Consider the following 21586-nt stretch of genomic DNA (forward strand, 5'->3'; position numbering starts at 1 on the left):
CACATTTAGAGAGAGGTCACGATAACGGATCTGTACCGACAGAACCGGCGGCCCGGCGGCTAGTTTGTGAAACTTCAAGGGCCTCAATGTGATCTGTCTCCGCAACCAGAATACGGCCCAAACAGCCAGCTAACGCCGGGGCTTTTCTGAGTCGTACGCACGCTGGTAGACAGACTCGGCTAGACAAACAAGTGCTCCATGAATTGTCCAAGGCTACCTAGTAGTATATTCTGTCGGTCTAGGCACTGGCCTATAGCAACCAAGCTTGGGCGCCGTCCCGAGCGAACTACACACCGGGCCCCCGGGAGGACGCACATGGTCGAGTGGATGGTGCTAGCCCTAAAAACCTGCAGCGGGCGCACGCTGGGCGACTCACTACTGGGAAGCACGTCGCACTTGGTTGGCACTTGCAACACGAGAGATGGATATGGGAGGTTTTGTTTTCATGATGCCCACAACTAAGAGGTTTCGCCAAGGGACCTGTTCAAACGAACAGTCGGTCGATCTGCGACACCCCAACAGATCACTCCACCTGCCAGTGTCTCGTCTCGAGTTGTAAGTCTGGTTTTTTTCCCTTTTCCCATGGACAACATGACGACGACCTAGAAATCAGAAATAGTACAGCGAAGAATCTTATCAGTCTTTTGCAAGGGCCAGATCAAAGGCCTGGTGGTGGCGCCATTTTTAGCTTTTTGGGTTTGACGCTATACCTGCCTGGCGCCATTGGGAGGGCCATCGGTCGGGCGATTTTGGCCTTTCTGGCACGACCAGGAGTCGGATCTGGGCAGCAAATCTGGGTAGAGCAGAGCTGCTAGCAGATGGGAAAAAAGGAATCCTCGGCCCCGTACATAAGCCCCGTATTATGTGATATGTACGATTCCGTGATGGGTGATTGATAAGACGATTGGCTGCCAAAGACGCATTCGCAAACACGTTACAGGAGCGAGGTGGCTTCTGTGGACTCAAGACAACTTCAGACGAAAAGGCGATGATCCGCAGTGATGAGCTCAACATTAGCAAGCCACGCTCCCACGCACGCAACGACGACCCAGGCAGCCGGGCAGGGTTCGGGTGCTGCGTGCACAGAAAAGCTTGGAAGCTTTCGTCGACGTTTTGCGCCCCCCTCCGGCACTCAGTGTCGTCGACGACAAGTTTGGGAAGTCTTGGATCCATCCGATTATCAACACGCATCGCGCCACCGCACGGCTCGTGCCATCTGATCCCCTACCCAGGGCAACATCTGGGTATCTTACAAATTGATTAATCAAGAACATCTGAAGCAATAAGACACCATCAATATCCCAACCTAAGGGGTTGGGAAAGAAGCGGAGTGTGGGCGACGGAAACGCACATATTCACATTGACAGATACCTGGCAACGGAGCCTGCAGTCGGGCACCGAATCAGGAACCGCCAGCCTACTGGTGGCACTCGCGTAGTGATCATCTCCGATAGCAAAGGATCTACATAAGCCGCAGCCTATTTGTGACCTCGCCGAACACCACTACCGCTCTAACGTATGGATGGATGTATGGAAGGCCGCGTACAGATTGGCCCTGTGTATCGAAGCGGGTGGGAGAGATTGACCTAGGTAGCATGTATATCATCGTATCGAGCTGCCATTGGCCAAGCGATGGTGGTCTGGCCCCTGCCATTTATTGGAGAAATGTCTTGTCGTGAAGAATTGCCCTGTTTCAGAGGCCAGCCACACTTGCAGCCCGCGGCTCCGACCGGGCGCCCACCATTGGATTGGTGTTACTGAGTGGCCAGGAGCAGACGGCAGTACCATGGCGACATCGACAGTTGATTCGTGGAGGGGAAAAGGCTTGGTGGCCGAAGGACCGGGGGAGGAACAGGGGGAGGGCATTGATGTAACGGACAGGAACCCTCGTCATGCGAAGCCCATCCACCCCACCCTATGGCACTGCTCTTATCATCAATTCGGTCAAGACGAGGGACTGAAGGCTCAGGAAGTTCTTTGACATGCTTGACCCTGCAATGTCAGCCCAGGTGTCAAATGGGTAGCACTGGTGTGTGTTTGAAAACACAAAACGAGTCAGTACACGCCCGAAGCAGTTGGCAGATGCGCGTAATGTTCTGACTGTGCTGTTAACAGTAAGAGCTAAGCAGCTAACGCCCTCGTACCTTGCATAAGTTCAAGGTGACGGGCGGAGGAGTTATGCATCCGTATCCTCTGGGGGTGCGCTAGATCGAGTCTAAAATCGGATTAGGCAAAATGCCCTGGCGGACTCGCAAGCCAGCTGAGCAAGCCTCGTATTTGCCAGTGTGCGACTGCAACGTACCTACGTAATCTACATCCTGTGCAGCAAGAATAGGTATTCAACAGAAAGTGATGACTGGGGGGCGGCAACGTCGTGTTTCCTTTTTTCCCGGTTCTCAAATAAGACGAGAAAAACCAATATGTCTCCTACACACTAAGACCGCCGCCCATCAGATGGCATGGCCTCTGACGTGCAACGGCCCTGACTGACCGTGGTCAAAGTAAAAGTACATGCAATCATCCAGACGGGCCCCTGTACCTGTCTGCCTGTGTGCCTGCGCCTGGCGAATTCGGTAACAGAAGCAAAAGCACCTAACCCCGGTAATTGTGCGGGTTCTCCGTAATGGCTGTGGTCGCCTCAATGGAGCAGGGAAATGGGCCAAGTTGCAGGGTGCCTGGCCGAAAATCTGGAGCTGGGATGTGCCCAGGAGCCCAGCTCGTCTCCCACAGCAGGTCCTTGTTGATCCCACCAAGCGGCTCAAGTTTCTTCTTCCCACTGAGGTGGTGTCTCAGTGGGCCGGGCGGTGGAGTGAATTTGTCTCTCATGACTCCGACCAGCAACCCAGTCCCTAGCTGCTTGGCTTCCTGCCCAGTGCTGCCAGTACCGCCCCCCCTCATGCGGGCGTTTCTTGGGCTGCCCGACAGTGTGCAAGGTGTGCTTGGGGTGCCGGCAACGAGCCGCCCACGCACCAGTAATCAATCCACGGTAAACTGGGGAAGGATTTGATTACCTCCTTATTTCGTATATCTCTGGGCGGCAACCCGTCCCTCTCTGTGCAGCTTGGCCAGCCCGTTCAAAGCAGATCGACTTGTGTGTTGCATTACTAGCAGCTGGACTACTTTTACTTTTTCCCTTCGTCTACGTTTCTGACGTATTCTTTTCTTCCTCTTCCTCCTCTTCCCTCTTCTTCCCCCCTTCTTCAACCGGATCCGACTCATTGGGATTATTTCCTCCGATTCCTGCAGCTGCAGCAAACGACAAACCCCGACAGACTTTCGACCCTTTTTCTTGTCGGAACTCTCCTCGATCCATTCGATCTCCCCGGTAGCTGCCGTCCGATCCCTCTGCACTTTTAACCACCGGTCACCCTCACGCTCATTGGTGCATCACCCAAACTCTTTCTTCTTCTTCAGCAGGTGGCTTTGACTTTATTGGAGCGACAGAGATATTGTTGTGCCCGTGCTCTCTCTCAGATACGCTCACTCTGTCTTGGGATTGCCGATCAGTTCTCGGGCCCTTCAGTTATCGCTAGGCCAATCTTCTTTGCTGCATTATTTCCGCCCGGACCAAAACTAGGTCCTTTTGACTGCCGTCATTCCTCACTCACTTAAAAACAAGTCACAAGTCCGCCTTCGCACGCAGCTGGCTGTCGTGGGTTCCTCTCCTTCACTTCAACTACGTTCCACTTCTAAGTGGACCCCGTTTGTTCGCCCCGGGCCTCACATGCCTCACTACTGAGCCATTGTCAACATTGTATCAACTGGAGAAGGAAAGGGAAAACAAAAGACATAAAGGCACGATTGTTCCAGCACGTGTTCTTTATTAGGACCACCGGGCCTAGACCTCGACCGCCCGGCGGGAAACACTTCCCTCTCACAGTTGCTTACGTAACAACAACATAATTCACAACATCGACATCATGTCTTCAAACTCGACAAATTCAACAGGCACGCCGCCGCCGCAGCAGAAGAGCGGTGCTGTGGCTGCCGGTTCTGGTCTGGCCAAGGGATGGACGCCTGCCATGGAGAACGACGCCCTATCTCACTACCTCATCTTCATCTGTGCTGCCGTCTCGGGCGCCTTCATCGTCTGGAAGATATGGACCGAAATCACCAAATACGTGCGCACAGTCACCGGCCTCACAAACGACACGCAGTACTACTTCGCAAAGGCGTCAGGGAAGGTGTCTTGGTTCAAGAAGAATATCCTGTATTCTCCCCTCTTCAAGAAGCGCCACAACCGCGAGTTCCAGCTCAGCAGTGCTGCCAACATGGGCACACTGCCCACTCGGTTCCAATTCCTGTTCCTTCTGGCGTACCTGAGCACAAACGTCGCCTTCTGCGTGATCGACATTCCCTTCGACGGTGATTACACCAGTGCCGGAAAGCAGCTGAGGAACAGGAGCGGCACTCTGGCTGTTGTCAACATGGTAGGTTCATCCCGAGTCGAGTTTAGTCAATCCGTGAGAGTCAGTCACTAATTTTTCATCCCAGATTCCCCTCTTTGTCATGGCCGGCAGGAACAACCCTCTCATCACGTGGTTGGGTTTCTCCTTCGACACGTTCAACCTCATGCACCGATGGTTCGGCCGAATTGTCGCCTTGGAGGCGGTCACTCACACTATGGCTTTCTTGGCTGTCTCTGCCCACGCTAAGGACTGGAGCCAGGCTTTCGCTTCCATCTGGTCAACACCCTTCATCCTCTATGGGTTCATTGCTACCTGTGCATTCGTCGCCATTTTCATCCAGGCCGCCAGCGTCTCGCGACATGCTTTCTACGAGACGTTCAAGATTATGCACATCTTGCTGGCTATCATTTCCATCGTCGGCCTGTGGTATCACTTGAACATCTACCAGTACCCCCAGATCAAGTACCTTATCCCGGTCATCCCTATCTGGATTGCCGATCGATTTGCCCGCTTCTGCCGCATCGCTTACACCAACTTTGGCAGTGGTGGCACCAAGACTCTGGTTGAGGCGCTTCCCGGTAACGCCTGCCGTGTCACCGTCACCATGGCCCGCCCCTGGACCTTCAAGGCTGGCCAGCACGCCTACTTGTACATGCCTTCTATCAGCCTGTGGCAGTCTCACCCTTTCTCGGTCGCGTGGAGTGAGGAGGCCGAGGACCTGAACGACGAGAAGCTCGCCATGAACCGACAAGACATCTTGGCCATGCGAAAGACGAGCCACTCGTATGTGATCCGAGCCCGCACGGGCATGACGCAGAACCTTTACGAGCGCGCTGCCGCTGCCCCCGACGGTCGCCTTTACACGACCTGCTTCGTCGAGGGTCCCTACGGTGGTCTGCACATGATGCACTCCTACGGCACGGCCATGCTGTTTGCCGGTGGTGTCGGAATCACCCATCAAGTACCTCACGTTCGCGATCTCGTTGCTGGCTACGCCAACGGCACCGTCGCCACCCGCAAGATTGTCCTGGTGTGGATCATCCAAAGCCCTGAGCATCTTGAGTGGATCCGACCCTGGATGACTGATATCCTCGCCATGGACAAGCGACGCGAGTGCCTGCGGATCATGCTCTTCGTCAGTCGGCCACGATCCACCAAGGAGATCCACAGTCCCTCATCTACGGTGCAGATGTTCCCGGGTCGACCTAACATTGAGACCCTGCTGTCCATCGAGATGGAGAACCAAGTCGGTGCCATGGGTGTGTCTACATGTGGCCCCGGTGCCCTCAGTGACGAGGTGCGCGCGGCTGTCCGCAAGAGACAGTACCACGGTACCATCGATTTCGTGGATGAAGCCTTTACTTGGTGAAGAAGTCAAGGCTTTCCTTTTCGGTGCCGGAAGCCTCTTTTACTCGTCTGTTAGGCATGGCGTGGAATGGGTTTTTGGGAATGGCGAAGCGATTTGTGTATATTATTGGCTTCCGACTCCCCCTTTTTTCTTTGGATCGACTCTCTCGTCTTTCTTTTTTACAAATTTCGTTGTGCATATTACTGTGGTCTGGAAAAACAAAACGGACTACTACCACCCCCTGTTACATACATAAACCTGATGTCGGCATGTTGGAAGAAGAAGACCCTGCCTCTTTGTGGTTAAAGAGACCTGTATCTACTGCCTCCCCTTTTCGGGGGCTGGGTCGAACTGCAAATAGGTTGCGGATATCTAGATGCGTGTGGGAACAAACCATAAAACAAAAACCATGAATGATACGATCGACATAAAACCAAACTCTTATACCTCGTCTCATCCGTGATTTGCAATTACCAGTGACGATTGTCTTGTGAAGCCTGCTTGGTTACGCGGTAGCTAAGTTTGGCATCAACACATCATGTGCTTGCCGAGCGTCTCGAACTGGCTTTACCAGGAACATAGGGAATTGTTCTAGAATGCCTCGGCCTGGGTCTGTACGGAAATATAACCATTTGATGACAGTCCCAGGATGCTTTGGCTCAAGTCGGGTCGTCCTTCCAAAGATTGGCGCATGACGTTTCCAAACTTAGGCGATCGCATTTCGCTTCAGGGGCTGACCCTTGATAGGGTCAGATGCTGACGAACCTTGAAGAACGGACGCAGACAGGCTCACCCTCTCCCCCCTTGCGTCGTGACGTCTTGGCGCGTGGGCGTGCCTATTTTGGGGGTTTCGGGTTATTAACGACCTTGGCCGTACGAATAAATATATTGATATCAATTTCCAGAGACTAGACCGACCGGCCGAGTATTTAAGGATTGCAATCTAGATCTACACAGACTCATCAGTCCAGACAGCCAGAGAGAGTGTGTGCCATTTGCGTCCTTCCCCAGTCGAAACCTGGAGCTCTCTGGATGGCTCTTTTCCTCTTATTGAGTGGGGTTTGGGAGAGGGCGGCTACATAGGGCTTGAGAGATTACTCCCCCAGGACCCCTAAGGACCCCAAGGCTGAAAGCTGATGGGAAATGTCATACAGGGTTGCACGCTGGCACCACTTTATCTCTTCATCCAGCCATCTCTCGTAATATTGGGTAGTGTACCTACATAATCCATCGATTGGCATCCATTAATTGCGAGATACAGGCACGTACAGGTGATGGTCATCTTAGATCAATTGGCCGCTGCGTACGAAATACATAAAAAGGCTTGGCATACGTCTGCCAGAAGCGCCTGCCCCCTCTGGGTGTGGTCACTTGCGCAGTAGCTTGGCAGCTTGGGGGGCTTTCTGGATTACCCCGCAGTAACAAGGCAAATGACCGCATGTCTTAGCTGAGGCTCGCAATCGGGGGAGTGCAAGCTTATCAGCTCAGCTCTCTCGGGCGCAGCAGCCAGGTCAATTGAAGGGAGAGAGCACTGTCCAGGCCAGGCGGCGTGTCAACCCATCTTATCAACGCAAGTGCATCACTCCATCCATCTATCCCCCGCCAACGGACGACGACAGCTTTCCATACCTAGGTAAGCAAAACAGAGCTGCTCGCTTCGCGAAAATAACCATCTCAAAACCTTCTCACTGTATACATTCTTGATATCTACAATAAGCCATCTTACACGACTTGCAAACAAACCCAGCCCTCGTGACCAATATCCCTTCTTACTCACTCGTCCCGTCTCGTCTCGTCACGCCTGTCCAATCCAATCCACAGCTGCCTGTCCTGCTCTGCTCTGCCCTGCCCGCCTTAAGCTGAACGGCAAACCCATGTGAACCCTACGTCTCAGCGACAGCTTGCCTCCGACATCGTTTCCAGCCTTGTCTGCTCTCTGCGACTTCCTTCTCCACCGAGTTTGGGTACAAGAAAAGAAAAGCACCCTTTCGGCGTTCCTGATACGACTGTCTGCCGTTCCTAGTCTACCAGGCCGAACCGATAATCGCGGAAAGTACCTGTACCTCGGCATCAACCGACCTAGCCCAGGCATAGCTGTTGTCCAGCACCCACCAGCTTTTGTCACCATCTTGGTCGAACAACCCGACCTTCCCGCTTCGTCGTCCATCGTGACTGATAGATCTACTGCATACAGCCTGGTGCGCCTTGGAGAGAGACACTCAATTGTCGCCCCCATAGACCTGGCCAAAGGGAACAGCGGCAACATTCTTCCAAAGAAACATACATACATATTCTTCACACTTCTCTAGACAGGCAACGCAAGCACCCGCTTGGCCAGTCGGATACTCTCGTGCCATTGTCTTGCCTACCATCATATCTCTTCAAGATGGGGCTCGCGTACAACACGTATCTCAGTAGCAACAAGATCTATGGGTGCAAGCACTGTAAGGCTCACCTCGCCAATGCTGACGATATCATCAGCCGAGTAAGTCTCATCTCTACTTACAGACTTGGGGGCATGGTCATGTAGCAAGGCCCCCGCCACCTACCCGCCCACTCACACCCTCTCCCCGCGTCTCCCGACATCTGAATCCCTGGACAGAGACATATATGCAAACTAGAGGAGTGTTATCTGTAAGCTAACATGTGCCCTGCGCTTCTACGAATAGAACTTCCGAGGCCAGCATGGCAAAGCCTACCTCTTCAACACCGTAGTCAACACCGACGCCGGCGAAGCGTCCGAACGTAACATGACGACGGGCCGCCACGTAGTACGCGATATCAGCTGCCGCCAGTGTAAAGAGGTGGTCGGGTGGAAGTATGATAAGGCATACGAGTCCAGCGAGAAGTACAAGGAGGGCAAATTCATCCTAGAGGCCGAGCTGCTGTGCAATGTAAGCTGAACAGGAGGAGAGACAGGGAGGGCCGAGGGGGATCCTTCATGGCTACACATGGAAATACAGCTGCGTCGCCCCCTCCGGATTGGGTGAGGACATGGCGCTGCATGTACAACATGCTGAAAGCAGCGCCTGGGCGTGTCGGTGGCGGGAGGGGGGCCACCTTCCCACCGTTTCATCTTCTCCGATGGTGTAGCCTTTGAGACCCCCAAGGCTTACTCGGACTGGCTGAGGCAGTGCTTGGGGAAGAAGTGGGCGAATCCGATCTTGCGCGGAGGAATTGCATTGGTTTGGCGTTTCAAGGGAAAGGATAACGGGATATCTGTTTTTGTAGGCTCGGCGATGTTCCGAGACTGGTTGTTTGGTTTTGTCGGTTTTGACTACATGTAAGCGAAGGGAAAGGGAGGGAAGGGGAAGATGGTTTCTTTTCCAGTCTCTCATAACATAAGCGCCTCTATTCTACTTCACGTAGGCGAGAGGCAAGAAATATATGCATGCCTGAAACATGTGCTTTATGGAAGTCGTGAAGGCGTCCATGAGTCTCTGTACTGGTCCTACTATTGATAAGCAAGTAGCTTGGGTATATAGCATGTAGTAGGGCTTGTGTAATGCTGGTATACAGGAGTTATCTATATTTTCCTTGATATCTGGGATGTGTCCATGGGTATGCCTGTGTGGGTATTGTTGGCAATAGCATTATCGATCATCTAACAAAGTCTTAAGACAAGTCGCCACTAACATTACCATGTTGTACCTATTATGTGGTATCCTTTCCTGTTACACGCAACAACAAGTATCGAGTCTCATACCGGCTGCCTCACTGCTTGCTGCCCAAGGTGTAGAGAGGGGAGGATGATGGAACTGAAAAGCCGCAGGGAATGAGTCGTTCGTTATGTACATAAAAGCTATTCAAATAATACCATGCAATGCGAAAAAAAAAAAAAAGTAACAATGAAAGCAACATAAAACATGTTGCTGTAAGCAGGCCAATAGTCCGTTTCCCCTTTCGCAACACCCCGAAAAAGGGGGCGTTGGTTGTTGTTGGACTTCCGTATTCGAGGTAAACTCCCATCAATCGCAGTACCTAAGCAGCAGCGCAAAGAGCGCGCGCTTTCTCTCTCTCTGTCTATCCCATCACTCACATTCCCATGTTGGTTGTTGGTTGGTGGTCGGTCGGTTGGTCGGGTCTGAAACCCCTATCCAGCGTTCCCATCCAGCAATCCCATTCACGCGTCGTCTATCAAATATGGTTGGTTGAGCGTGCGCGCGAGGCCATATTCATCTAGCCTCCTTTCCCTTCTCATTTATGCATTTCTTGCTTTCTTTCTATTTCGCCGTGAGAGGAACGGCAATCTTACTAGCCGCCAGCTCGGCCACCTTGGCGAGCTGCTTTGCGCGGAGCTGGCGTATGTAGCGGAAGAGGGCGATGAAGAGCAGCTCCATCCTATAGTTTCCAAATTGTCAGCAAACATTTCCTCGCAGACAGGGGAGGAACGGAGGTCCGAAACGAATGGGGAAGGGGGGAAAGACGAATGACAACTCACCTTTCCTTGGTCATCATGAGGATACCCTGTACCAGCAACCCCTTGAGGATCTGGGGGCCGATGCCCTTGAACAGGCCCATGGGCCCCTCGTTGTCGAGGATGAAGCGCATGACCTCGCCGAAGCTCTTGAAGGGCTTGCCCCGGCGCACGGCGGGCGGCTTGGACTGCAGGCCGACCTTGGCGACGATCAGGGGCTGCGTCGCGATGGTGGCGAGGGCTTTGGACATGGCTCCGAGGACTGGTATGAAAACACTTTGGTTAGCAAGCTATTTCTTGTTCTTCGTCTTGGCATTTCCTGAGCCTCTTCGTTCGTCCTTATGCACGTTATACGCATACAAGGGGACTTCCCATCTTGTTCCAAGTATATATAAAGACAAAGGGGGTGTCTTACGGAAAGCTTCGCCGGGCGTTAACCGCGTCTTCGACGGGAACATGCCGCTCTTTAAGCGCTCATAGGCGCCGTAGGTGATGGCCGGGTTGACGACGAGGACGAGGCTGGCCTTGAGGCCGCGCCAGAGGCCGAAGAGGCCGTCCTCGCCCTCGAGGACCTCGCGGCCCGTCTCGAGGAAGGACTTGCGGTCCGTCTTGGCCTGGGTCTGCTGGCGCGTCGTGACGACGGCGACGGGGATGGTGCAGAGCTGGGCGAGGGCGCCGGCGACGGCGCCGAGGGCCAGCTCGACCGCCGTCGAGGGGTGCGCGGGCGCGCCGGGCCGCTTCATGTAGACGGCGCGCACCGTCGAGTACCAGTAGAAGTAGGCGAAGTTGGTCGAGGCGACGCCCAGGAGGGCGCCCTCCATGCCTGCGTACAGGCCCGCCAGTCCGTCCTCGGCCACAATCTTCTGGATCGCGTCCCAGGTCGACGTGTAGTGCGGCTCGCTGCCGTGGTGGTGGTGGTCGGGGTCGTTCGGATTGCGCTTGACTTGGACTTGGAGGCGGGTCTTGACACTGCGGCGTTTGGCAATAGAGGGGAGGTTGTTAGCTACGTTTTTGTACTCGTCGTTTTTGTGATCTTCAACGGTGGCAGAGGCGGGCGCCGTTTCCGGCTGTCCGAAGGGGGGAGCGGTCAATGATAGGTGGAACGGGGGGCGGAGCGCGCAATGGGGATATGGGGATATGCTGACTACAATGCCATTCTGTTTGTTTGTTTCTTACATGTCTAGAGGGTATACCAGCGCATTCGCAAGGACGGCGCCCGTGGAGCCAGCGACGGCCAGACCCCAAGGCGGGAGCGCCGCGGCTTTGGACTGCGCGGACATGGTATATGGTGTGCGACGACGACGGGCGACGGTGCGTTTGTACGGGGTGGTTGAGAGGGAGGGTTCTACCCCGGCGAAGGGTCGGCGCGTTTCTGAATAAAACTTCTAATCTTTCTTGTCTATCAAATTCTCAATCTCGGCGTCTTCGCTCAAACTCCTATTGTTGGTGTCGGTGGGATCACTATCTGTCGATTCCGTTGTGTCGCGGTGGGTTTGCGCAGCGGGTTGGCCGAGTCTCGGGAGATGCGACCTCGGTATGAAGTCAGAGCGTTGACTTAGCTCCCTCAACTGCCGAGCTGCGGGCTTGCGACAGTGAACCGGACGGGACAGGAACGGCAAAGAGTCTTTTGTCTAGGAACGTAAGCAGAATCAAGTATAGAATAATGCCCTTGTCGTCAAAGCCTGTCTGTGTCTATAGGATGCAGAGTAAAAAAATGCATGGAAAGGGATGTCGTCCGGGCTTGTTACAGAAAGACCCTCGCGCGGGCCTGCATGTGTGATGACGGGACAATGGGGACCTCGGCCATAAAAGTGCTATCTTATCGAGATGGGTGTGCCCGCCTCTGCTTCTCGGCAAGCTTGGAAGTGACAAACAAGTCCGTACCGTCCCCTTCTGCCGACAGCCCAGCCAGTCCGGCGATTCAGAAGACGTAATACCAGATAGCCGAATGAATAGTGGTGAGCCCAGACAAGAAAGGATCTCCCTGACGGGTATTCGAATCCCACCGTCCATGCCTTCCAGAACCATGAGACCATGCATATATCTCTTGGACTTACAACTCATAACTAGCGAGCGGACCTCGACGATTGCTAGGCGTAGTATTGCGATGGATAGTTTCCATTCCAAATAGTAGTACTACTAGTTTTGCAGATATGTCGATAGTTTCTACAATATAAAACGCCGGCATGCGAAGAAGCTGAAATGGTCGAGTGAGTAGGTTTGGTTGCTTCAGGCGCTACAGGCTACAGAGGACTCTTAGCGGCAAAATGGCAAGTGCCGTCCTCCCGCAGCGGCTCAACACCACAACAACTGCCAATTCATTCATCATTGACGCTCGTTGAGACGACTTGGCAGATGACGATTGCCACTGCGGCATGCATACCTGTCAGATTTCAGGATTTGCATACTCCGTCTGAGATATACCTCCATTTTCGACACGACGCATGCCCCAACGGACCACTTGCATATACAGATTGAACCCAAAATCCCCTCCAAAGCGCATGCACACTGCCTCAGTGATACCTACCCAAGGCGGGGCCTGTCAGCTCATCTTCCATCCATCTTGCGACTAAAATCCCATATCAAGCAAGCGACATGCACACCCGGCACCAACGAGGTGCCACACCCCTTCAGCTCATCTTCGTCAAACAGGATCCCGCCATCGGCTGCTATGGGTGAGGCTTTTATTTCTTTCTTGCCCTCCCACGTCCCAGCTCCGCATCATTTGTCTACATGGTCGCGCTTCCTGAAACATGGAGGCTGAAGCGAAGGTAAACCCTATTATACATAGTCCCTCACTCGCAGCAAATCCACGAGCTATTTTGTCGCTAACCAGTCAATACATCGCCAGAAACGGGAGGCACAGGCAGTACGATGCTCAGGACAAGAAGCGCTGGACCATGCCATCGCCTCGGCCGAGCTGTACATAAAGGCAGCGGGTGCGGCCCGGGTACCAAGTGAGAAGACACGGCTGCGGCAGAAGTGCAGCGACCTGCTGTCTTTAGCAGAGCGACTGAAAAAGATCGCTCGGGCTGTTGATACCGTGAGCCAGGTGGAGAAGCGCCTAAAGCTGCCTCGCCTCGCACGCCAGATCCCCATCAACGAGCAGACGATACTGCTTCGCGGCTCCAAGCTGCATGGAAACAAATTTCCCCCATGGGAATCAGATCCGGACCCAGACGAATTTCGGGGACCCAGTTTTACGTAAGGCTCAGGATGGACTTATTGTTCATGTGTATGTAACTCAACTAACAATCTGGGGCAGTGATCCGTCCGAGTTCTCGTTATCGGATCGCCAGCGGGAGGTCTTTGCTGGCTGGAAACGACCTTGGGACATTGTAGGGGGTGGGGCGAACATCAACGACGACAAATCTTCACGACTGCGTCTGATGGAGGCTGAAGATGACTTTGACCTGGTTCAAGACATCACGACCGACTGCTCCGTCGTGGCCAGTCTTGGTGCCGGCATCAAGCACCTCCGGCCAGGCCCCAAGTCCATATTACCCACCGTCATGTTCCCCATAAATTCCGAGAAGGGGCAGCCGCAAGTCTCAGAGAATGGCAAGTATGTATTCCGTATGAACTTCAATGGCTGCTTTCGCAAAGTCGTCATCGACGACCGTTTGCCTTCTTCGCACAACGAACGGACGCTTTATGTGGTGGATCGCCAAAACCCCAAGTTGGTCTGGCCTGCGCTGATGGAAAAGGCCTATCTAAAAGTCCGAGGTGGCTACGATTTCCCCGGGAGCAATTCCGGGACAGATTTGTGGATAATAACCGGTTGGATTCCACAGCAGCTGTTTCTCCAGAGCGACGATATCGACTTCGACCAAACGTGGGCTAGAGTGAAAAAGGCGTACGACTACGGCGATGTGATAATCACGCTGGGGACCGGAAGACTGTCCCTTGCCGAAGAAGAGACATCGGGTCTGGTAGGTGAGCATGACTACGCTGTCCTGGATATATCCGAGTCGCAGGGAAACAAGAGGATGCTCGTTAAGAACCCCTGGTGTGCTGGGCTGGTCTGGAAAGGAATAGGGTCGTCAGACGCACGCCAATCTCCCAGCGACCATCCCACCAAGCTGAAACCGGGCTCCTTCTGGATAAGTTTCCATGACGTGACGCAGAACTACGAATCCCTATACTTGAACTGGAACCCCGGCCTCTTCACGGAACGACAGGACCACCATTTTGTATGGGAGCTGCCGCCGCCGAGTCTGTCCCTTTCTTTCGCGCACAATGTACAGTATTCTATGACCGCATCGGCTTCGGGAAGTGCTTGGATCCTTTTGAGCCGCCACTTCCAGGATACAGAGCTAGATATTGCCAGAGCGCGGTCGAACTCGGCGCCCTCCGATGTGTCTACTACTCTTGGTTTCATGAGCATATATATCTTCGACAACGCGAATGGCTGTCGGGTCGACCTCGGCGACAAGTCTCTTTACCGGGGGCCTTTTGTCGACTCCCCCCAGACCCTGGCCCCCTTCGAAGCCAAGAAGGGCGTGCCGTACACGATTGTTGTCGCACAGCAAGGTCTCCCCCTGCCCAGCTATGCCTTTACACTTTCGTTCTTCTCCCGCTGCCCCCTGGCCATCACCAAGGCACACGATAGCATGCTTTACTATACCGAGTTGAAGAGTTCCTGGACGCGGCGCACGGCTGGTGGGAATGCGGCCGCTGCTACATACCTCTTCAATCCCCAGTTTGCCCTCACGATACCGAAATCGGGGAGGGACAGCGATGACGGAGGACCCCTCACGATACTGCTGAGCACCGAGAGCCCCGACCTCGCAGTGCACATTGATTTGGTATGGGCCTCCGGGCGGCGAGTCACCACCTTGGCCGTTCGCGACATCGTCGCCACCTCGGGCGAGTACCGACGGGGCTGCGCCCTCTTGCGGGTTCCCCAACTCGACCCGGGCACCACGTACACGGTCGTCTGCAGCACCTTCGAGCCGGGCCAGCTTGCCGACTTCTCTCTCCGCGTCGGCGCCAACATCGACAAGTGCCGCCTGGTCCCCGTCGCGGCCGACGCCGCGGGCATGCTGCGCACGCCCCTGACGCCGCTCCTGTTCGAGGGCCCCAGCGAGGTGCGCAAGACGGCGCGCGTGCAGGTCGGTCGCCTCACGCGCGCCAGTGTCATCCTCACGCGGCGCGGCGGCAGCAGCTCGGGCGGCGGCGGCAGTGGCGGCGGGCGCAGCATCCCGGGCACGCCGCGCAGCCTGCCCCACGTGCGGCTGCGCGTCGAGCTGGGGCGGGGCCCGGACCGCGTCGTCGTGGCGGCGTCGACGGGCGACGAGGAAAGCGGCAGCGACGAGGGCGAGTTCATGGAGGTGGGCGCCGTCGGGCTGCGGACGCGCGAGTTCGACCTCGACCCGCTCCTGATCCAGGCGCGCCGCGGGCTCTGGATCGTCGTCGAGGTCATGGGCGGGGTGCCCATGGCCGCGGCCAATTCGGACGAGGGGCTCAATATCGAGGTGTTGAGTGATGGGCCTGTGGGGGTGGGAAGGTGGGAGGGGGATGATTGATTGATTGTAGTAGATTTCAGGTAGACAAGGGGAAGGGTTGTAAATAGGAGGGCAATACATGTTGAGTCGTCTTTCTCGCAGGACACACGATTCATGACTGAGAATCCTTGACACTTGCATTGCTCGTGTGATTCGAATATCACACTCCTAGCATGCCGGTTGACATTGTATTTGGTCCTGCGTATTCGAGAACCAGTGCTCTCTTCGACTAGTCTCACTGTGTCTAGATGGGTATATTATATATATTCAATTGTTTGGATATTCCGCCTCTTGTTTTTCTCGCCTCGAGCTGTATTCTCTCTAAATAGTATACACGACGACGCAGTGCCAGCGGATCAAACTTCTGAGTAATGGGGTTTGTTGGGTGTTTTGGACTATTTCCATGGATAGAATAAGTAGGAGAAGGTCGGTGGACTTGTAAGCAGTGAAGCCAGAGTCGTCAAAGAATTCTGTTGATACAAAGAATTATGCTAATCTCGGAGATGCGACGGGAACGAAATGTATGCATGACATGGTATGGACGAAAAAGTTCCTGCGAAGAAGCATTGTGCATGTAGAATGTTCTCAATTGAAAAGTAGACAGGCAAAAAGGCAAGATGAATATTTGCAAGTGAAGCCCTGCCAACACGGAAGGGTCTCTTGTAGTAGTAGTGTTGAAAAAAGGGGGTATATGTATATATAGTATATGTAGATAGAAGTTTGCATAAACTAGCATTTGTTTGTTCATTGAGTGAGGAGGGAGGGGAGGTAAGATATAAAAGATGTTTGGTGATGGGTTGTGTGGGTTTATATCCCTCCTCGGCCCTTCTCGCACAAGTCTCCTTGTCTCCTTTTCTCTGTCTCTCTCTCTTTCTCCTCTAGTAGGTGAGTGTGGGGGAATCTGTTTTGGTGCTCGTAGACGGTCATATGTTTGAAGAAGGGGGGTATATGGTTGTTGTTTGTTGTCGTATTTGTCGAAAAAATTGCTATCTCTCTCTGTCCCCTCCCTCAGGCTTGTCGCTGTATCGGATCCGAGTAAGAGACATGGAGAGGGAGTGGAAGAGGAGGGAAGCGAGTAAAAGAGAACCGAGAAGCAGAGGAGGAAGAGGACGAAGCGAATGAACTCATGTAACAAGACAGACAGACAAGACAGCACGCCTCATGTCGACCAGTCTGAGTAAAACCGAGCAAACGGCGGAGAAGAAGAAGAAAAAGTATACACCAAGCCTATAAAAGTGGAATGTTTTCACCCCCATCTTCCATCTCCCTCCCATTCCCTAAGAAGCATACCCCTTTCCATGTCCCATATCCGTTTGCCCCCTTCCCCGCAAGCACGCCCGCCAAGTGGTATATGGTTTGATTGAATTTGCGCCCAAAACTCCGGTAAAATGTATGTTGTGATGAAAGTTGGTCGAATGGATTGATCCGGAACCATCTGTTTGACGAGAGAAAAAAAAATGAAGAGCCTCTGGGGCATACACACTTCGATCATCCAGTGAAGGTCGAAGAAGAAGAATAGGTAAAAAAAAGAATTCAGACAAAACTGAGTTGGGCGGGCGATCCACCACAGCGCCCAGGGGATATCATCGCCAATATATACATCTACGTTTCGACGGATGTGATAGGGGTAAAGATGTCGTAGAACAAATGAAAAAGAAAGAAAGTTGGTTGAAGTATGTGTTTCGAATAGTAAGCAGCATGGTGTCGCGTTACGGTGCGCCGCGCCGTCTCCGTCCACGGTTTGGTCCGTCTGGCCGTTGCGAAAGGACATCGCGGAGGAGGGGGTCATCCTTGTCTTTATCGACGTGGTGTACCCGCACATGTCTGAAGCGAATTTTGCGTTAGTATCGTTGCCTCCCCCCATGCGACCCTATCCGTTTAAGACTTACCTCTGCAGATTGTCCGGCCGGGGGTATTTGTGTTCGCGATCAGGGCAGAACGGACACACATAGCCCGGCGACTCATGGACCAGACCATGCCGTATCATCTCGTTCTTTCGCTTGAACCCCTTTCCGCCCTCGCTTCGCGGGCATCCCTTGACGGCGCAGTAGTGCGGCCGCGCCGAGGAGTGGACGTTGGCGTGGGAGTTGAGCAAGTACTGCGTCTGGAACGGGGCCGCGTTGCAGCCGGCGAATTTGCAGACAAAATTGCCCGTCGGATTCGTCATGTTGTCTATGCTCATCCGATCCGTAATGGAGCTCGCAGGGGTGGGAATCTGCTGATCCGAGATGTTCGGCCTGTCTCCGTTGTTGCTGCTGAATTCGGAGCCGGACCGCAGCCTATTGCCGCCGGTGCTGTGCGGGGAAAAGGCAGCATGAAACGGACTGAGTATCGGTATGGAATGCGCCGGCGAGGGCATGCTGTGACTGTAGGCATAATTGGGCGAAACCGGAGGCGAAGCATGCGGGTTGCCCATGGCCGGCATGCGAGACATTGCGGGCGGGGAATTCGGGAAGGACGGAGTGGGAGGAGGGTTGTGCCTCATAGCATGCTCCTTCTCCGTCATGCTGGGGTGGTCACTGAGTTGTTCCCCGAGTTGGGACCTGATGGGAGGTAAAGAGGCGTGACCATTGACCTCGGATTGGGGGGAACCAATCGGCGGTAGGTCGCCATGCATACTGGGTGTCGGCAATTGCGTGACGGGAGACCTCGCATCGCTCGGATGCCGTAGCCCTTGACTTGATGTTTGCTGCGGAGAGTACAAGTCCTGGGTTGCTGGTGACGTGTAGGGAGACATTGGAGGGGCCAGTACCGATTTGGGCGCTTGCGACATGGTTTCCCTCCGCAGAGGCAGTGGATGAGGCGGTTGTTGCTGCTGGCGCAGACTCGTGGGGCGGTCGCCATTTCGTGACGAGAACGTCTCCTGAGGGACAAGCTCCCTCTCACGTGGCTCCTGAACATCGCGCGGCTCGTCGACTTGCACTGCCGACAGAGCGCTGGCGGCGAGAGACTTGAGGTCTATGGCGGGTGGTATGGTCGGGCGCGACTCCGGAGACATGGCCGGACTGTGCGTATGGTCGTCGTCAATATCGATGTCGCTGGACTCGCCCGAACTGGAGCTATAGCTTCCCTCCTCATCCCCCTCGTCTTCCTCCTCTTCTCCGCCCTCGCCTATTGATGATGCCAGTGGCCGACTTCCCGCCTCGAAGGCGATATCCGGCCGCTTTCCACCGTCCATGTACTGTATCAACACAGCATCGCCTTGGCTAGGGGGTACCTTTCGCCGACGATTAGAAGACTTGCGTTTGCGACCGGGGTTGGAGGGAAGACTGACTCTAGGTAGCGGTATTGCAGGCGGAGGGGAGGGCGAGAGGTTGAGTTTCGGTCGGAGAGGTTTCATGGGCGGGCTGTTGCGGAATAGCCCTTCATCGGGGTCGTATATTTCGCTGTCTTGGGCGAGAGCTGGTCCGTCAAAGGTAGTAGTCATAGTTCTCGGCTGGTTCTTGGGTATATCGTTGCCGTTACTCGCGCATTAGTAGGCCTCGGTACGCGCCACAGCGTGCGCGGCGCGATGCTGCTACTGCTCAGAATGGGACCGTCGGATAGCTACTATTGCTAGTAAGTCTGCGCGACTCTTTTTTTCTCTCTTTCTGTCGAGAGACAAAGTCCAGATAGTACCGTCGAAACAGCCCAGCCACTGCGGCCTGTTGGGTCGGCCGAGGCTGAGGGTAAATTGCGCCGACGTGAGCGGTTGTGTAGGCTCGCACAAGGTTGTCCCCTAATCTTAAGCAGTCGCCGACAGAGGGGATGGGCGCAGGTTGGTTTCGCGATCGGCAGGCGCAGCGGCGCGCAAACCTCCGTTGTGACAATATATTTAATTATTGTCTTGTGTAAGTTCGCCAAGGTTATGGTCGCAACAGGTCTAGGTGCGGTTGGCTCACACACACATGCATACCACACCATCCAGGAATGCGCGGCTCTTCGGGGGGCGAGATACAGAAACACAAGTGGTCGGGGCAAAGCATGGGCGGCGTACGAAAAGGAGGGAGAGAAGCACTACCATGGAGCGAATGGGGATTTACAGCAGAGAGGAATAACCAAAGAATCCCCTCCACCTTTTCCCTCCTCTCTGTGCCAGGAGCCAGGATAGAAACGATGGCGGTAAAGCTTTAAGGTTGGACGACAGAATAGCCGCTAAGAATGGGCGATCTGCTCGTGACCAGTTGCCAGAGCGCAGCACCAAGCACTTGCAGACACACACACACACTTCACGCACACACAAAGGTTGGAGCCCCAAGCCGATGTTCGACAAGTCCAGTCTTGGGACCTGACTTGTCGCCTTTATTTTCAGTTTGGCGTAAATTATAAGGCGGGGAGGGGACCCGTAGAGCCTCAGGTCGCTTGCTCCTCTTTTTGTGGGCTGGGCTCCAGAAGTCGGGGGGTTGCTGTTCGCCGTCACTGGTGTGATTTCCTGCTTGAACTTGCAAGACTTGGCCAAAGGTTGCTAGCGAAACGCGGCCGGGGGGACTTGTCGACTGATGGTATCCTGGGATCCTGGGGTCGCGATGACAGGCCAGCCAACAGGGATCCGATAGGGTGAAATGAGCAGGGACAGGACGGGAAAACAATGTTTCTTGTGACAGACAGGCAGTGTAGCGTCCAGTTAGTGTGTATTGCGTTGTAATTTAGTGGTAGGATAGTGCCAGTAGTGGGTATGGGAATCGGAAAGTTGGAATCCACGGGAACACAGGTTTCCAGAAAGGAATGATGTAGGCAGGTAGGTAATTGCATCAATGTATTGGATCGAAATGGAGTTGCAGTGGTGGTCTCTTGGGTAGGAGGTAAGCAGGTAGGTACAAAAAAATTATTGCCTGTCTGTCCTGCCTTCATGGGCCGTGGATTGATTCCTCAAATCAAATTACAACAGAAAGCTTATTAGGTCGGGTCGCTCAGGGATGGCGGATGGGATGATATTGCCCTACCTTACCTTTATTAACCATGCCATAACCAGACCACGGCCATGCCCATCATCAAATGTATCATGCTTATCAGTGCCAGCAGTTTGCTCTGCTGGTTTCCAGAAGTGACCTATTACTCCAGCCCGTAAGCAAAAAGTAAAGTGAGGTGAAGTGAGGTCGAATGGGTAGAGCAGGCAGGGTAGGCAGGAAATAGGCAGTAGTGCTTCGAGGTTGGGCCCGACGTGAGTGTGTCGATGCGGCTGTGTGCCCTCTTGCAGGTCCGCATACAGGTCCCGCGAATAGCAGATGGCCCGCGGTCCAGAACGTGGGTAACGGAACCGCTCACTGGTAGTAGTACTAACCTACCTAGTCAAAGGCAATGTTCGTTTTTTTAGTGACGTCGAGGCTTGTACCTGGTACCTGCCGGCGGTGATCTCATGCCTTACCCATCATGTAGGTTGCTCGACGCTCGAGGCCACTAGGCTCTTGCATTCATATTGCGTTGCATCGCCCTGTCTGCCTTCTTGGGTATGTAGTAGTAGTATTCTATGTGGTAGGGCCTGCCCGCAGAAGAGGCCTGCATGTATGTAGTTACATGCTTCCCTTTGCCGTTGCTTTGCGTTGCGTTGCGTCGCGCTGCGCCCTTCTCTCTGCCCTGCCAGACAGAACACCATCTTCTTTGCCGCCCACCCCTTCCTCGCCCTCCCCAGCCCCGGCTCTACGGAGAACTACTCGAGCAATGGGTAAATACGAGCAGGCAGAACATCATTGGCAGGCTTGGCTGGCGTGGGAGATAATAGAAATAGTAGTGCGGGCGTAATGACTGGAACGAGGGTATGCGGCGAAATAGACTCTAGCCTATTCCAAACCAACGAACGTTTTCCCTTCCACTTGCTGCCGACTCCGGTAGATTCGATTGTCATGCGGCCCAAGGAGCAGGTTGGATGCAGGTGCTGGGTGCCGTACTTTGGCCCCCCAATTTGGAGTAATCAGTTGTCTGAGTATCA

The 21586-nt window shown here is 54.1% G+C and overlaps 5 protein-coding genes across 5 annotated transcripts; 3 read left to right on the top strand and 2 right to left on the bottom strand.

The window, feature by feature from the left end:
- Positions 1–3920: 3920 nt before the first annotated feature.
- On the top strand, positions 3921–5778 carry PG985_010013 (uncharacterized protein; the record flags this gene model as incomplete). The annotated part of the gene is made up of 2 exons (XM_066829781.1): positions 3921–4430; positions 4495–5778. The coding sequence occupies 2 exons, from the start codon at positions 3921–3923 to the stop codon at positions 5776–5778; spliced, it is 1794 nt and encodes a 597-aa protein (XP_066682171.1).
- Positions 5779–8143: 2365 nt separating this feature from the next.
- On the top strand, positions 8144–8660 carry PG985_010014 (Protein yippee-like 1; the record flags this gene model as incomplete). Its single annotated transcript, XM_066829782.1, has 2 exons — positions 8144–8242; positions 8427–8660. The coding sequence occupies 2 exons, from the start codon at positions 8144–8146 to the stop codon at positions 8658–8660; spliced, it is 333 nt and encodes a 110-aa protein (XP_066682172.1).
- Positions 8661–9980: 1320 nt separating this feature from the next.
- PG985_010015 (uncharacterized protein) lies at positions 9981–11454 on the bottom strand (the record flags this gene model as incomplete). Its single annotated transcript, XM_066829783.1, has 4 exons — positions 9981–10098; positions 10199–10436; positions 10590–11241; positions 11368–11454. 4 exons carry the CDS (start codon positions 11452–11454, stop codon positions 9981–9983), a joined length of 1095 nt encoding a protein of 364 aa, XP_066682173.1.
- Positions 11455–12927: 1473 nt separating this feature from the next.
- PG985_010016 (PALB protein) lies at positions 12928–15702 on the top strand (the record flags this gene model as incomplete). Its single annotated transcript, XM_066829784.1, has 3 exons — positions 12928–12945; positions 13026–13378; positions 13440–15702. The coding sequence occupies 3 exons, from the start codon at positions 12928–12930 to the stop codon at positions 15700–15702; spliced, it is 2634 nt and encodes an 877-aa protein (XP_066682174.1).
- Positions 15703–17390: 1688 nt separating this feature from the next.
- PG985_010017 (krueppel-like factor 11) lies at positions 17391–19108 on the bottom strand (the record flags this gene model as incomplete). The annotated part of the gene is made up of 2 exons (XM_066829785.1): positions 17391–17505; positions 17571–19108. 2 exons carry the CDS (start codon positions 19106–19108, stop codon positions 17391–17393), a joined length of 1653 nt encoding a protein of 550 aa, XP_066682175.1.
- Positions 19109–21586: the final 2478 nt, after the last annotated feature.

Source organism: Apiospora marii (assembly GCF_038362585.1).
Source record: "Apiospora marii strain CBS 49790 chromosome Unknown utg000006l_segment0_segment0, whole genome shotgun sequence".
NCBI lineage: Eukaryota > Fungi > Ascomycota > Sordariomycetes > Amphisphaeriales > Apiosporaceae > Apiospora > Apiospora marii.